The sequence below is a fragment of the Glycine max genome, chromosome 4 (genome assembly GCF_000004515.6).
Source record: "Glycine max cultivar Williams 82 chromosome 4, Glycine_max_v4.0, whole genome shotgun sequence".
Taxonomy (NCBI): domain Eukaryota; kingdom Viridiplantae; phylum Streptophyta; class Magnoliopsida; order Fabales; family Fabaceae; genus Glycine; species Glycine max.
Window position 1 is genome coordinate 2138766 of NC_016091.4, and position 17036 is coordinate 2155801.

Below are 17036 nucleotides of genomic sequence, written 5' to 3' on the forward strand. Positions count from 1 at the left end.
GTTGCAGAGTTTGGGATCCTAATTACTCTCTAAATGTGCATCTTACATTATGTTCTTTACATTTTTTCTTCTCAAATATTATTTCATAAATTGAATCCTAATTTAAATTTGAACATATTTTTTAAAAAAATTCATACTATATTGAATTAATAAACAAAGAGGACATTTAAAAACCTGTGGTCTTCATTCTTGAGAGTAAGAGCCCTCCTAATTTACTCTCTTAATGCGTGTCACAAGACTTCTTCGTCACGCATCTTACATTATGTTCTTTACATTTTTTCTTCTTCTCAAATATCATTACATAAAATGAATCCTAATGTAAATTTGAACTTTAATTTTTTTTTCATACTATATTGAATTAATAAACACAGAGGACGGTTAAAAACCTGTGGTCCCAGCCAGCAGTTGCAGCAATTTTTCCATCAGGCCGAATTGAGGTGCCTGAGATGCCTGGTCGCTCCAAACTGATTTCTTTCTTGACCACACAAGTACCCTTTAGTCAAAACAATATATGTAAGAAAAAACATAAATAAGCTGAAAAAAGGGTGTAGAAAACATTAACCTGCAGAGTGACAAACCATCATATAAAAAATTCCATAGAAAATAATCATGAAATACAATTAAGCAAACTGTCATTTCCTGTTCCTATACCCTGCCTTATAGCTATTCTGTTGTTAGTCATACCAACTGAGTGCAACAGCAAGTCCATATTTATTATCACTGAAGACGTGTAAATACTAACTAGGTAGTTTACTTACTGAATATATCTTGATCCCCGTTTATTCATACAAATTTAGCATGTTACGAGAGGAAAACAATCTCTAATCAAATGAATGATTTAACATCCAAGTTGACGCAAGTATTCACCCTTTTATCTTTATATCTGAAGTCATTGGCCAGTTTGTATGACTCTGATTACATGAGTCCTTCGGATTTAGGTACAAAAATGTACATCTTAGAAGAAAACACAGTTGTTTTGGTATTGTTGTACCATGGATACAAGGCAACCAGAGAGACAGAGCGAATTATACAGACAGAAAATAAACTGAATTGAAAATCAAACACTAACACAAGCAAGGATCTACAGATTCTATTGGTGTTTGAGCAGAAGATTACATTTAACTCTTTGAGCTTCTCATATCGAAGGAAAATTCTTTGAGAAAAATAAAACAACAAAACAATAATAAAATGGCAATTGACACACTGATATAATAACTCTAAATTCTAAAATCAATTAGTCTTTCTAATTCCTAGAGCGGAAATGAATACAGAATGAGTTTCAAATGAAAACAATTGGAATATGAATAATAAAGCATCAGCATGACATCATATTTTTTATTTTTCAATAACCGCACCAAACAGAGAACGGCTTTCACAACATGAATTTGCAATTGTCCAAAGAAAGAAAAAAACTGAAGCATATACCTGGTTGGTTGGACAGTTGGGGATTGGAAGAACCAAAGAAGCAAGTGTTCATTACTTCAATTCAATTAAGGGCTGCAACTCGTGCTTGAAATTGCAGTAACAAGCCACGAAATCAACGAACAGCAGACCCACGAACTTGAACTCAAAAAGTCATGAAATTTAAGCAGCGGAACAATGGGAATGTCACGTGCTCTTTGCGGAGAGGGTCGGTCTCGGAATTTTTGAGAGTGGAGGATTTTCTTTTCTGTCGGGTAAGACGGAGAGGACGCCGGAGATGCTGCTACGGCGGTGAGGCGGACGGAAACGGAAGGAGGGAGTGGTTTAAAACTTTAAATGGCCAACAGTTACAATATGGGCCGTAGACTGAAAGCCCACAAGGTCACGTGGGTAGAAGTAGCCATTACGAGGCTATTGTTTTCTGTACCTCACATGTTGCTTCCCGTACTTCTTTTTTCTTTCTGGAATGCTCTTCTTTTTTGGCTTCCCGAAGGTTTAAAAACATTTCAGAAAGAGTGCAGAAAACAACGTGGGAGTGCAGGAAGCAATAATCCCATTGCGATTCAAAAACAAAAAAAAAATGACACAAATGCAGTTAAAACAAAATTCTTATACATTAAATAATAAATACATACAGTTATTTAAATATTTTATGCACTTTTTCATTTTAATAATTTATACAAATCAATAATATGTTGCATCCCTATTATATATTATTTTAACTGTTGAGTGAAATTTTGTGTTGAGAAATTGAAAATTAAGATTATCAAAATGTATGAAATTTAAAATAGAATAAAAATAGTTATCTAACAAATTTGAAATACAATTAAGTTATCACACATATATATTAATTTTGAAACCTCAAATAAGTATCATGAAATCACATAATAATTCTTACTTTCTTTTCTTACAAAGTCTTGTATCTTTTAGAATTCAACCCATGATCACATGTTTAAAAAATAAAATTATTTATTAATTATGTCATAGTTAATTGGTAATTGTGTATTTTTCTTATAATACATTATCTGTCATGTTTTTTACATTAAATTAAATCATATTAATATTAATTATTTTTAGTTATTTATTTAGATGTTATAGAATATTTTTTAATTAATATTAAAATAAATTTCATTAATCGAAATATTTTTTAATATATATATATATATTATTTTTTATTACTAAAATAATTATTTGTTAATAAATTATTTGTGTACAATGTTTTTTAAGTTTTGTAGATACACCACATACATTACTCGGGTTACTTATTGGTTTATATATTGTTTAGATTTATTGAAGAAGAATTCATTCTTCAAAATTCAAGAAAAAAAATCACAAGTTAGAGGGATAATTTTTTTTAAAAAAATACTTAATAATTAAAGAGATTTTTTTACTGCAATAATTAAATAGTTGTGTATTATTTGATCACGCATATAAGATATGAAGTTAAAATAAAAAATAATTTAAAAGAAATTTATAGAAAAGAATAAAAAAATGATTTTTAAATTAAATTTAATACATAAAATTTATACTCTTGAAAACTTACCTTTAAAAGGAACTTAAAATATGTAATATTTAGTAAACTGACAATAAATAGTGTAAACAGAAGAGAAAAAATAATAATTTTATATGATTATTGAAACATAATAAATTTATTTATTTTTGTAGGAACTAGTAAAAATTCCAAGATTAAAAATATGAAGAAGGTGCTAAGAATCTAGAGGTGGCGGAAAGAGAAAGAGTCATGGATGCGCGTCACTGCTCGCGTAAGCAGTTGCTCCTCTTTACATGTCTTCTTCATTCTTATATATTCTTTCGTTTCGTTGCCTTCTCAATCATCATTTTAATTTAATTGATTTATTCCGCGTCTATAAGCTTTCTTGTTTTGCTATTGCTTGCTCCGCAATCATAATTTCATCATCGAATCAAATCAATTTTGAAGGTTCATTATAATGGCGGAAGAGATAACCAAGAACGACGTCGGAGTAACCTCCAAAACCACCAGAAGCAGCTCCAGGTTCTGGCCTCGTTGGATTCCCACTTCCACCGATCACATCATCGCTGCCGAGAAGCGCCTTCTTTCCGTCGTCAAGTAAGTAATCAATTCTAAACCCTAAACTTCAAATTTATTCGCCTCCTATATTTTTGGGGATTGATTGTTATTAAAATGGAAAGTTAGCTTTTTTATACTCTGTAACTTTTATGTGCGATGGTTATGGATTGTTGTTTGGGTTTGGCAGGACTGGTTATGTTCAAGAGCATGTTAACATTGGCTCTGGTCCTCCTGGCTCCAAAGTGAGGTGGTTCCGTTCATCCAGCAACGAGCCGCGGTTTATTAACACCGTTACATTTGACAGTAAACCCCATTCTCCAACGCTTGTCATGATTCATGGTTATGCTGCTTCACAGGGGTTCTTTTTTCGCAATTTTGACGCGCTTGCGTCTCGATTTAGAGTCATTGCTGTTGATCAACTTGGATGGGGTGGATCGAGCAGACCTGATTTCACATGCAAAAGCACTGAAGAAACTGAGGCATGGTTTATTGATTCTTTTGAGGAATGGAGAAAAGCCAAAAACTTGAGCAATTTTATACTGCTCGGACATTCTTTTGGTGGTTATGTTGCTGCCAAATATGCGCTCAAGGTGAATCTCTTCCCACATTGCACTAAAATGCTAAGTATTGTGACTTGTTTACTTTCTTCTATTAATCGTTCTGATGTCTATTTTGATCATTTTAATATAGCACCCTGAGCATGTACAACACTTGATTCTGGTTGGATCTGCTGGATTTTCATCTGAATCAGATGCAAAGTCTGAGTGGATAACAAGGTTTCGAGCAACATGGAAGGGGGCAGTTTTGAACCATCTTTGGGAATCAAATTTCACACCTCAGAAACTTGTCAGGTAAAACTGCTCTATCCCATTTCTGTTACCTTATATGTTCAGAATAATATTGTCTGACTTACTTCCTTTAATATCTATAGTGATTTTGTTGTCACTGAAGTAGACTAGCATATTGACTTGCATTCATATGATCTATTTATTGTTGGATGATGGGTTCTATATATTGCAAACCATTTGCCATTGATGCCATTCACATATTATATGGGATGGACAGATGGTAGGTTGTGGTGACGAGGGGTTGATTCTACTTGAAGGAAGAAGTTTGTATTCTATATATGCCACATTCAATCTATAAATCAAGCAATATGGGTTTAACTTAAATGCACTAGTTTTGTTGCCTTCTTGGTTTACTTATGTCAATGTGGTACAAGAAATGATAATTCCACAGAATAGGAATGGAATGAAATTAGTTAAAATGGAATGAAAGATCATTCCCTATATAAAATTTGTTTGTTCTTGAAATGGAATAAGTTTCCAATCCATTGAATTGTTTGGTACATGGAATAAATGTAGGTTTGAATATCCAAATGACATTTACACTTACTAGAAAAAAGGAAAGAGGATTAACTCTCTTCTAATGTATAATGTTCAAATTCATTTTTTTAATAAAAAATGGTGTTGCCAGAAAATAGAGAAAAAGCTTGTTTGTAGGACTATGAGAGTATATGCACATGTTTTGGATAAAATACATTAATTTTTTATGACATTTTTTTGATAAAACTATGGATCACTATTATATTCCTGCAACATTGTTATATATATATATATATATATATTATTTTTCACATATATACATTACTTTTATTCTTTAAATATTTTGACATAAATATTTAAAATTACTTTACTACATGAAAGTTAGGTTAAAAATAAAATGAGATTTTATAAAAGAGAACTTTAATAAAGGGTAATAATTGTCATTCTTGAAAATAAATGAGGATATGTTAGAAAAAATAAATTAAATCTCATTCCATGAAGTATGGAATCACCAATTCCACCTCTTTGGGAAGGAATCGCGATTCATAGTTCAATGGAATGAGCCATCTGCTGTTTTTTGTCAACAAACATGAGAACACAGATTTGATTGAATAAAGCTTTGGAATAGAATCATCATTTGTGGTACCAAACATAGCATTAGTTGCTGTTATGTTGATCATTTGATTTTATTAAGTCGTCTTTGTTTAATATTTTTCTTATATATATGTGGCAGGGGTTTAGGTCCTTGGGGTCCCAACATAGTCCGCAAGTATACAAGTGCTAGGTTTGGTACACATTCAACTGGGGAAATACTGACTGAAGAGGAATCAACATTGCTGACAGGTATTGCTAGATAACACATTGATAAATGGGATAAATGTAAGAGTACATTCTAATTTTAGTCTTTCTGTTTATTAAAGACTATGTTTACCACACATTGGCGGCCAAAGCTAGTGGAGAGCTGTGCTTAAAATATATTTTTTCATTTGGAGCATTTGCTAGGATGCCCCTTCTTCTCAGGTTTGGTGATCATTCTCTTCCTATTGTTAAATTGCAATTTGTCTTCAACTGATTAGTTATTATCTTAAAAATGTATTCAGATTTCAAATGTCATGTCTTCTGGAATCTGGAGTTCAACAATCCCATGTCACAATTAGAATGATTTTTATTTATGATACAAAATCAGCATATACATTACACTGCTTCTTGAAACATGTTTTTGGTTAAAAAACACTAGTTTGGTTAAAAAAAACACTTCTTGAGACATCTTGAAATCAGTTTGGTCCAAGGATGGGTGGGACTCCTGCTTGAAAAATGTTTTGAAATTCCTGGTTTTGTGATTGCTTTTTTAGAAGTATTGTTTTTCTGATACAAAGATGGTAGACTTTTGGACTTGTAAACCTCATCGAAAATACCTACGCCCCTCACCTCTTGCCTGGTGCCTTAATTATTCTTGGTTTTGTGTAATCAAACACTAATCTCGACATAATTTGAATCTGTTAGATAAAAACAATACGATAGACTTTGTTTACAAATGAAAAAGTAGCTGCGGCTGGCGATGTCGAAACTGCATCTGATGGTTGTACATATCCTATCCTGTATCATCAAGCAAATCCATATATGCATCTTGAGAGGATCAGGGGGGGGGGGGAGTAAGGAGTAAAAAACAGATTTTTTTATTCACATTATCAAGATAAGTTGCACCTTGTATCAGTATGCTTGGTGAAAGAGTAGACCTCGGATTTGTAGTGCGGTTTATTTCTGACTAATGAATATTAAAGCCTGTAGCGTAGGAAAGAGGCATACTTGGAAATGTAGAACTAGCATTCAGCCAAAAGAAATATACAAAAAAACATACCTGAAAAATTTGTTCATAAAGAGACCATGAGGCAAATTTTAGGTAAACTTCAACTTTCTTTGCTTTGCAGATTTTAGGTAAATATCCTAAATTCTAAGGCTAATGCCATATGTGGGCTTTAGTCGAAGTTTTGTTAAGGCCCTACTTATCTGTGTTTTAAAATACGGATTCCTCATTCACTTGTCTTGATGCACCACTATTCTTGATTTTGTGTGCAATGTTTAATCCTCCATCACTTTGGTGTTGCAGTGCCTCAGAGTGGAAGGTGCCCACCACTTTCATGTATGGTTTCCAAGACTGGATGAATTATCAAGGTGCCCAAGAAGCTCGCAAGCATATGAAGGTTCCATGCGAAATCATCAGGATTCCTCAGGTATATCTTTTCCCATTTCCCTTAATATGAAGTTATTTTCTATATATTATGGGAACTAAAAAAATATTTACTTGTTGCAGGGTGGGCACTTTGCGTTCATTGACAACCCAACTGCCTTCCATTCAGCTGTTTTTTATGCTTGTCGAAGGTTTCTTACACCTGATCCAGACAATGAATCTCTTCCTAAAGGGCTAACCTCTGCATAGGTTAGGTCTTAATTTTGTGCTATTCCTGTCTATATGTATTTTAATATTTTTTTTTACTAATTAAATTTCATAATTGAATGAAATCATATGTATATTGTTTCAGTAAAGTGGAATTTACTGAAAATATTTGTAATAGCAACTTCAACAAAAATCGATTTGTAGGAGAAATTTCTTCCCTGGAAATTGTTCTATTTTAAATCTTGTTGCTCATAAGATATTATGACTTCATTCAACTAATAATTCATGTCGTTTAGGAAAAGTAGTTAGTTATATTAAATTTGTCAATTAATTGTATTGTTACTCCAAATTATTCTTTTATTTTTCTATTCACTTAATTTTTTTTATTAATGTTTGGAGAAAAAATAATTAAATAAGACTTTATAGGAAAAATAATAATTAATATATTTAAAAATTAGAAAATAATGTTATAAAAAGAATAAATAATTTTTTAAAAGAAGTCATATAATTAAAAACGAAGGAAAAGGATATATCAATGTTGTGAAGGCTTTATTGTAGCATAAGGCAATATTTTTCTCAAGAAAAATATCTTCTGATTTATTGGAGGCCCCTCACAGTCACTATCCTCAGGAATTGCTCACTTCCTGCTTAGTAAGTTGCAAATTTTTACCCTTTTCCTCTCTCACAACTCTGGTTGCAATGGAAAAATGTCCCAATCAAGAAACGGTTGGTAATGCGGCAATGCTTTCAGGTGCGAAAGAACTACACAAGTTTAAGCCGGCCACTGAGTACTTGTTTTAACGGATGGGTGAATGGATGTATTATATTATATATGACGGTGTCTAGGTGCGAAAGTAAAACTACTTTCGCATCCTACGAATGTTTCAAAAAAAGCAATGTCTGATTCTTATCCGTCGGATATGAAAATTAAAATTTTTAATGGTTGGGATGCGTCAAGGGTTATCGTTGGGATTTGTTGAGGGTAAGGTAACGGGGTTGTAATGAGGAAGAACGCTCCAGTTTTCCCTTTCGCGGAAAGTAGAACCTTGCATACCCTAGCAGAGGTGGCGATTTTGCGATTGAAGCAGAGTTGTGTCTTTGTTCAACACTATTGAGTAGAGCATTGGCTTGGTCGCGGTAAAACGATCAAAGCTGAACGTTGTGTTCGTTGAGCAAGATTGAAAGGGAAGACGAAAGAAAACCGAGGTTAGGGGAACTTCGAGGCCAAATCCGCAACTAACATTGAGGGTTTCGTCAAACCTCGAGAAGGGTAAGGCTTAGTCGTGAACAAACTGCAGTTTGAATGTCGGGTTTGGCTTACCGCCGTGTTTGGGTTTTTACGTTTGTTTTACCTTGTTCGGTGTTGGTTGGTGATTGGTGATGCAAATGGCAAGCGCGTCAGGCTTAAGGCAGCTGTGAGGAGTCATGTAAAATCTGGTCATCACTTCGAGGAAGTCCGTATTTGGTGAAGGTATTTCCACTCTTTTATCGGTTTTTATTGTTAGTGTTGCAGTTTGTTCAATTGTCCCTGTTAGTTATTTTTTCGTTGTTATATTGATGTTTTGATTGAAAGCGGTGGGCACCTTCCACTCTGAGGCACTGCAACACCAAAGTGATGGAGGATTAAACATTGCACACAAAATCAAGAATAGTGGTGCATCAAGACAAGTGAATGAGGAATCCGTTTTTTAAAATACAGAGAAGTAGGGCCTTAACAAAACTTCGACTAAAGCCCACATATGGCATTAGCCTTAGAATTTAGGATATTTACCTAAAATCTGCAAAGCAAAGAAAGTTGAAGTTTACCTAAAATTTGCCTCATGGTCTCTTTATGAACAAATTTTTGAGGTATGTTTTTTATATATTTCTTTTGGCTGAATGCTAGTTCTACATTTCCAAGTATGCCTCTTTCCTACGCTACAGGCTTTAATATTCATTAGTCAGAAATAAACCGCACTACAAAACCGAGGTCTACTCTTTCACCAAGCATACTGATACAAGGTGCAACTTATCTTGATAATGTCAATAAACAAATCTGTTTTTTACTCCTTACTCCCCCCACACCCCCCCCCCCCCCCCCCCTTCCCTTCCCCCCTGATCCTCTCAAGATGCATATATGGGTTTGCTTGATGATACAGGATAGGATATGTACAACCATCAGATGCAGTTTCGACATCGCCAGCCGCAGCTACTTTTTCATTTGTAAACAAAGTCTATCGTATTGTTTTTATCTAACAGATTCAAATTATGTCGAGATTAGTGTTTGATTACACAAAACCAAGAATAATCAAGGCACCAGGCAAGAGGTGAGGGGCGTAGGTATTTTCGATGAGGTTTACAAGTCCAAAAGTCTACCATCTTTGTATCAAAAAAACAATACTTCTAAAAAAGCAATCACTAAACCAGGAATTTTTTAATATTTCAATTCGACGGACATAATTCATTCGTTGTTTTTTTTACATGATTCTTCTATTAACCGATAACTCTTTACACATCCCAACCATTAAATATTTTAATTTTTATATCTGACGGATAAGAATCAGATGTTGCTTTTTTCACAACTTTCTTTGGCACTATATCTGACGGATAAGAATCAGATGTTGCTTTTTTCACAACTTTCTTTGGCACCCTAGACGGCCTCATTATATACTCCTACTCACACAACAACTCACTAGCTCGGACTGAGGTTATTAAAATTAGAAAAAATATGTATAAAAACAATGACAGCCAGCTGCTTTCTCTGTACTTTTCACCCTTTTCTCTTCTCTCCCGTGGACTGTCATTGAAAGGAAAATTGAAAACGACCCATCGTTTACCGCACTAAATACGCCGAGTGACTGAGTCTGCCAAGTGCAGAAGTGCATGAGCTATTAAATTCCGGGTTTTTGGTTGTGGGCCATTAGACGTGGGACTATCTTACAACTTCAAAGAATTCATATCATAGGAATTCATTAACGCATGCCTTTTGTTTTCGGCCATGCAATATACCATCGTATTTATTTTATCACACAAACAACATTATATCATCTTCCCGTCTTTTCCAATTCAACTGTCAGTGTCTGGGAATTGGATTCCATTTTATTGTTGGGACCCATGGCATACATAACATTTTTCGTGCCAATACATAAATTGCATCACATAATTAGTGAGGGTGCGACAACGCACTAGGGTTCAAGTTCCTGCTCAAAATACCCAGAACCCAATCACACCCTTTATCAAAATCGAACATACCGTAGTACTGTTAGTCCATTTTTCACCAAGATATAAAATGACAGTGAAGTTAAAAATGTAGCCTTTTGGGGGTTTACCCATGGACCCCAGTTGGCAGTTATCATCATCAAAGAAGATTCACTTGTATATTAGTTAGTGGCTTCTTTCCCGGATTTCTTCTCAACGGAGATGCACTTCAAAAGATAATTATAATTGTAACTTCTTTGATTTCAAAACTTAATAATTGAGAACAACAAAATACATACACATAATAATTTAAAAAGTACATGTTATAATAACATAATATACGAAAAAACTACTAGGATCGATTTAGTGGAGATACTTGAGTTGAGTAGTATACTTGATATCTTAAGCTTAGTCTCATTGTAGCCTTTATTCAACGACAAAAACAATAATATAGGAAACAGTTTAGTACACTTATAAACTTACTGGTTCTCACTTAGGTCGGTGTACCTCAAATCATCATGATTTAATATTGGAAGGCAATGAACTATTCAGTCCCAGTAACACAGTCTTGAAGCACTAGGTGGTGTGGGTGTGGGTCTCGATTCTAAATCAGTGGTATCCGAGGTGGCGCGAATCAAATGCTCAAAAACAAATTTCAGTTCACAAATAAGTTTTTTGTAGTATTCCAAACGGTTATATGAGCTGTTCTGACCTCTATCTCGTTATTCCATTAGAGAAATATATAAGTAATACAAAACATTCAAAACTCAGCAATAAAATCTTTGCACTTATGTTGTGGTTACCTTTTCTATTCAAATATCAATTTCATTAGGAATCATATTGTGGTTACCTTTTCTAAACCCTAGAATCAAAGGAAATTTTTTTTTGAAAGGCGACAAATTCAGACGTCCCATTCCTCTTTTTCGATGCGTTTGTCTGATCCATTCCAAGCTCCATGTCATAATAACGGTAACTTTCCGCGGTGTTCCTGACTCGACACGTGGACACATTGCTTTGTTTGAGCGCCATCATGGAGCTCCTCCTGTCGGCGGGAATCATTTCGTCGTTCGTTGTCTCGAACAAGCATTTTCGTAAGACCACCTAAAAACGGCGCCGTTTTCTAAAAGCCACAAGAATTCTTCTTTTGGCGCAACAGTAGTAGATTATAGAACCAATAAAATAAAAACCCCACCATGGACCCTCTCCAAAAAATGTGATAATTTAATTCAATTCCATAGAAATTAGAAAACAATTTCTATTTTTTTTTTACATATTTAAAGTGAACATTAACAAAAAAAAAAAAAAAACTTGCTTGAATAATTTCTAGTCAATTGTTTTTTGTTATCATGCAGGGGAAGGTAGTGTTGTGGGATCAGCTGATGATGGAATTTCTGGTCCAACCCGGCAACCTTGGAGCATGAAAGCAACGTCAGACATGGATGGTCGATCAAGAGGATCCGTTGCTGTGCATAGGAGACCAACTTTCACACCCAACAAAAACTCTTCCCATTCCGAAGACTCTGGGTCAAGCTCAAGCAACCCTGGCTCCAACAATTCCGAAATTTGGCCCCTTTGTAACTGCTTCTTCACCCACTTCACTATGTCCTCATCCTCCGTGAACATCACCGGTTTCTTCCCCGTTAGTATCTCCAACAACACAATCCCAAAGCTATACACGTCACCCTCCTTGGTGGCCATCCCACTCGATGCCGCTTCCGGTGAAACATACCCTAAGGACCCAACTGGGGTGGAGGACGATGATGCTTCAGCTGGTGCTGCTATTGTCAACCGCTCCAACCCAAATTCAGACAAATGGGCTTCAAAATCTGCATCAAAGAGAACATTTTGCGGCTTCACGTCTCCATGAACTATTGGCACCGAATGCAAGAAAGCTAGACCGCGAGCTATGCCTAGCGCAATGAGGTGACGCATTGGCCAATTCAGCACATGGCCATCTTGCTGAGAAGCCTCTTGAAGTAGTGTTCCTAAGTTCCCGTTGGGCATGTAGTCATACACAAGAAGTCTCATTTCGGGTGGGCCTGCATAGTAACCACGTAGAACTGTTAAGTTTCTATGCTTCACTTTGCCCAGTGATTCTGCTTCTTTGCGGAAGGTGCTTTCATCTATGAACCCATCAACAAAACGACGAATGGAGAGAACCATTCCGTCTTGGTAGGAGGCTTTGAACACAAGGCCATATCTTCCCCTGCTCAACACGTTCTCTTCGTCGAAGTTTCTCGTTGCTTCCAATGTCTCCGCCAACGTGATCTTGTTGTTGAACATCACTAGTTTTGGTCCCCCGTTTTCCCCACTCCCTCTGCTACCTCTCTCTCCTCCACTACTTGTTGTGGGGCTCCTTTTCTTCTCACCGGTTACCCCTTCTCGAAGCTTCTTGCGCCACCTCAAGAGGCTGTAAACATAGCCACAGCAACACAATGCCAAAAGGCATAAACCAGCCACGGCCACCCCTATGAAGATTATTAGCCTTCTCCTCTTTCTCCTCATTTCATTTGCACATTCTCTGTGCAAGGGCTTCCCGCATAGCCCTTGGTTCATTGCAAACACAGAAGGGTCATTGAATGTAGCACCTAGCATGTGAGGAATCTCACCCTCGAGGTTATTATTAGACACATTGAAATACTCCAAACCAGAAATGCTTGATAGTTCAACCGGAATTTCCCCTATCAATTGATTTGAAGAAAGGTTCAACACTGTCAAATTTGACAATTTTGATAAGGAGCCTGGTATATGACCCGTGAAGTGATTACTATCCAACAAGAGTGAACTCAAAGCAGAACACTCCGATATTTCATCTGGGATATCACCTTTCAACTTGTTGTGTCCCAAATTAAGCTCCTTTAAACGAGAGAGCCGAGAGATATCACCCGGAATGTTACCCTCTAGAAAATTTGACCGCAGCTGAAAAACTTCAAGTTGCGAACAACCACCAATCTCGGGAGGTATTTCACCAGAAACACCATTGTGAGACAAAGAGAGAACCCTCAAAGAACCAAGGAATCCATAAGTTATTGGAATGCTACCAACAAATTCATTTGAGGTGAGGTTAAGATACTGCAAACTAACTATGCTGCTGAAACCCTCAGGAACTTCACCACTCAAACGGTTTTCTTGAAGCGCCACAACTTGCAGACTCGGTAACCCGAAAACCTCAAGGGGCAACTCACCCGAGAGGTTCTGCTTGCTCAAATCCAAAACCGTTAGTCTCATCAAACTCCCCAACGAACTAGGAACCCTTCCTGAAAAGCCACACTGACTCAAATTAAGAACCTGCAAACCCGTCAAGTCCCCAATATTAGACCAAACTTGACCCGAAAAATTGTTATTGCTCAAATTCAAAGCGCTCACGTTCCCCAATTGCATGATCTCCTTAGGCACCACACCGGTTAACTTATTATCACTCAAATTCAGCGTCTCAAGCGCAGAAAGCGTTCCATAACTAGAAGGAACCGAACCGGTAAAAATGTTACCGCCAAGAGACAATTCCTTCAGGTTCGGCAGTTCCCCAAGAAACTCAGGAATTAACCCAGAGAACCGGTTACCCTCAAGATCAAGAACCGTCAACAACCTACAACTCACAATGCTAACCGGAACTTCACCGGATAACAAATTATTCTTCATTCTCAACTCTTGTAACGCGGAAAGGTTCCCAATGTCCACCGGCAGAGAGCCGGCAAAGAAGTTTCCAGAAACATCGAGAAGCTTCAACGACGTGGTCGCAGCGTGGGTCAACCACGTGGGAAACGGCGCGTGAGCAATGCCGTTCTCTTTAACATCCAAAACCTCCAAAACGCTGTCGCATTCACCACTTTGCGGCGTGGAAAAACCCGTGAGGGAATTAAACCCGAGCTTCACGCTTCGCAGGTGCGCGTTGCAGAACACAGACGCGGGGACCGAACCCGAAAGCTGGTTCCGCGAAAGCGAAAGGACTTGAAGCTTGGGCATGGATCCGAGGGTAGGAGGAAGAAGTCCAGTGAGAGCGTTATCCTCTGCGGTCAGGTGCACCAGAGAGGAACAGTTCGCGAGGGCGGAAGGTAGGATTCCGTGAATGTGGTTTGAGTCTAACCATAGGTACTGAAGAAATTGCAGCGTTCCGATGGAGGCAGGTATTCCTCCGGAGAAGCTGTTGTAGGAGAGGTTGATGAGCTGGAGCTGAGATGATTTGGAGCTGAAGTTGGCCGGAATGTCACCGGAGAAGGCGTTGTCGGAGAGGTCGAGGAACCGGAGGGAGGCGGAGAGGTAGCAGGGGACTTTTCCGGTGAGGAGGTTGCGGGCGAGGTTGAGGATTTGGAGGTTGGTGAGGTTTAGAAGCGGAGGAGGAAGGTGGCCGGAGAGTTTGTTGTTGTGGAGGTAAACGGCGCGTAGGAAGACGCAACGCGTGAGAGAAAGGGGGATGGAGGAGTTGAGGTCGTTGGAGTGGAGACTGAGTTTGCGGAGTAGAAGAAGATTGGAGAGAGAAGGAGAGAGTTGACCCGAGAGTTGGAGACGCGGTAAGCGGAGCTGGTGGACTCGGTTGTTGTGGCAGACAATGCCGCGCCAGTCGCAGGGTGCTGAAGGAGTGGAAGGGTCCCAACCGTCCAAGGAACCCAGAGGGTCGTGGAGGCTGCGCTTGAAAGAGGTCAAGGCTTGAATCTCAAACGAGGTGTTGTTGTGTGCCAAGGTTAGGGTGGCGAAGAAGGCGACGAGGGTGAAGCTGAAGAATATAACCGTTGTAGCCATTTGGGAGGATAAACGGTGGTGGTGGTGAACTGGTGATAGTGAGAGCTTAAAGTGGTTTTTGTCTGTTTGTGTGTACTTGTAGAATGGAGAATAGAGAGGAGCGTTTGTATGTTCCTCGCAAATGCAATGGTTTGACGTACAAGTAGAAGAGTGTCTGGTGCCTTTGGGATCTTTACATGAATGAGGTCTGGTTCTGGTCTTTGTGGTCCACGCACTATCTTATTACCTCACCATGTTACTGTTTGTTAGCTGTTTTTCTGCAGTTGAGTTTAACCCTCATTGGTCCTATTACTTATTCAAGGGGGAAGCCAAATTCAAATAACTCATATTTCTCTTCAAACTTAAAATTCAAAATAATAAACATCTTTTTTTATTTCAATTTTTTAATAAGAAAAAAAAATTATACTTTATTTTTATTATCAATTTCTCTCTTTATTTGATGAATCAAATTATTTTGTCAAAAAACTATATTATAAATTTAGTCGATCCATTTTCAAGGTAATCCAGAAAATATGTTGTTGTATTATTATTATTTAATATTTTTATTTTGTAAACAAATAAAATTATTAATTTTCTTAATAATTGTATCGAATTTGGGCTTTTATTTTTTATTATAAAATTTCCTTTTTCCATCTCAAATCTCAAGTACTTAAACTTTCACATTACTTTCTTTTCATTTTATATTAGTTATTTTCTTAACTTTGTCTTTAATTTTAAATAATTTCATTGTGAAAAAAATAATTAATTGAATATCCGGACAATATGATAAAACAAATTTAAACTTAAAAAATTAAAATATACTAACTTATTATTTTTTAAATAGTAATTTTCTTGAAACAGATGGGCTATATACATAAGTAGTGATATTCAGCGAAAAAAATATAAAAATATACATAAGTTGTGATGGTTTCGTGAAGATATGAATTACCATTTAATATTAAGAATGACAATGTTTGCACTAAAGAACAAAAATATAAATGACAATGGGGAGTAGATATGGTTTCGTGAAGATATGAATTAAAATTTAATATCATGAATGAGTGTAGGGTAGAAGGAGGGTGGTAATAACTTGATTAGCTTCCACGACTTCGGTTAGTGAAGGAATGTAGTTTTCATGCTAAAAATTTTATTTTTAAATGAAAGTATTTTAAGATTTTTTTATTAAATTACGTGACTTTTACTCTATTATTTATTTTATTTTATTCTTATTGTTGTTAAATGTTACTATTACTTGAATTTAGTTTATCTCAACTTAAATATAGATAAAAAATTTGAACTTTTACAGATTATTAAATTGAAGGAATTTAGTTTTGTAATAAAATTGAACTTTTTTTTAATGGTGATAAACTTGAGCTTAGTCGATCTCAAATGTAATTATTTAAATTTACCAAACCTTTATTCAAATTTAATATTAAAATTTTAAATTTGGATGTAACATATTAAATTAATAAATATAGAAATGATATGTGTAGTGTGACTCAAATAAAATATTTTCATAATTTCGTTATTAATTTTAATTTTTTATCTCTTTAACTTACGTATAGCAAAATAGTAATTTTTGCATTTTTGACTGATATTTATGAATATACGTGGATATCTATTATTCTATTGAAAAATGAAAATGCAGATTTTCTTAAACAATTGTTTAAATTTATTTAAGTAATTTCAGATATTGAGATAGTGTTTATGGTAACTTTTTTTTAGATCCCAGGAATTAATTTAAAGTTGTAATTAAAAAAAGTTAGTTAAAGTTAGAATTGCTTAGAATTTTTGGAATTTTTAAACTAAAAAAATATTTTAAATTAAAAGTTCTTAAGTAACGTACACTTGAATCATATTATTTAAAATAAATGAGAATGATATGTTCTTAAGTAACATACCCTTTCTTATTATTATTTGTTAAGATGATATTTATGCAAAATATCTACCA

At 35.8% G+C, this 17036-nt stretch overlaps 3 protein-coding genes across 4 annotated transcripts in view; 1 reads left to right on the forward strand and 2 right to left on the reverse strand.

Annotated features, from left to right (window-relative positions):
- The window catches only part of LOC102660947 (protein DECREASED SIZE EXCLUSION LIMIT 1-like), a 2306-nt gene extending 1670 nt beyond the window's left edge, over positions 1-636 (reverse strand). Inside the window, exons 1-2 of the mRNA XM_041015109.1 lie at positions 631-636; positions 387-493 (exon numbers count right to left, since the gene is read on the reverse strand). Of these exons, the coding sequence (XP_040871043.1) occupies positions 387-493; positions 631-636 (113 nt within the window). The remainder of the gene's footprint in view (positions 1-386; positions 494-630) is intronic.
- Positions 637-3110: 2474 nt separating this feature from the next.
- LOC100791981 (probable 1-acylglycerol-3-phosphate O-acyltransferase) lies at positions 3111-7541 on the forward strand. 2 transcript variants are annotated; one of them, XM_003523590.5, is made up of 8 exons: positions 3111-3185; positions 3362-3511; positions 3660-4062; positions 4163-4323; positions 5531-5640; positions 5718-5817; positions 6905-7028; positions 7109-7541. In XM_003523590.5, the coding sequence occupies exons 2-8, from the start codon at positions 3372-3374 to the stop codon at positions 7232-7234; spliced, it is 1164 nt and encodes a 387-aa protein (XP_003523638.1). In that variant the 5' UTR covers positions 3111-3185; positions 3362-3371; the 3' UTR covers positions 7235-7541. The 2 variants fall into 2 exon arrangements, with proteins under 2 accessions (XP_003523638.1, XP_006577977.1); XM_006577914.4 differs by having other exon boundaries at positions 3147-3192.
- A 1679-nt stretch (positions 7542-9220) lies between these two features.
- On the reverse strand, positions 9221-15419 carry LOC100784917 (probable LRR receptor-like serine/threonine-protein kinase At4g36180). The gene has a single exon (XM_003523507.5). It carries the CDS (start codon positions 15104-15106, stop codon positions 11714-11716), a length of 3393 nt encoding a protein of 1130 aa, XP_003523555.3. The 5' UTR covers positions 15107-15419; the 3' UTR covers positions 9221-11713.
- Positions 15420-17036: the final 1617 nt, after the last annotated feature.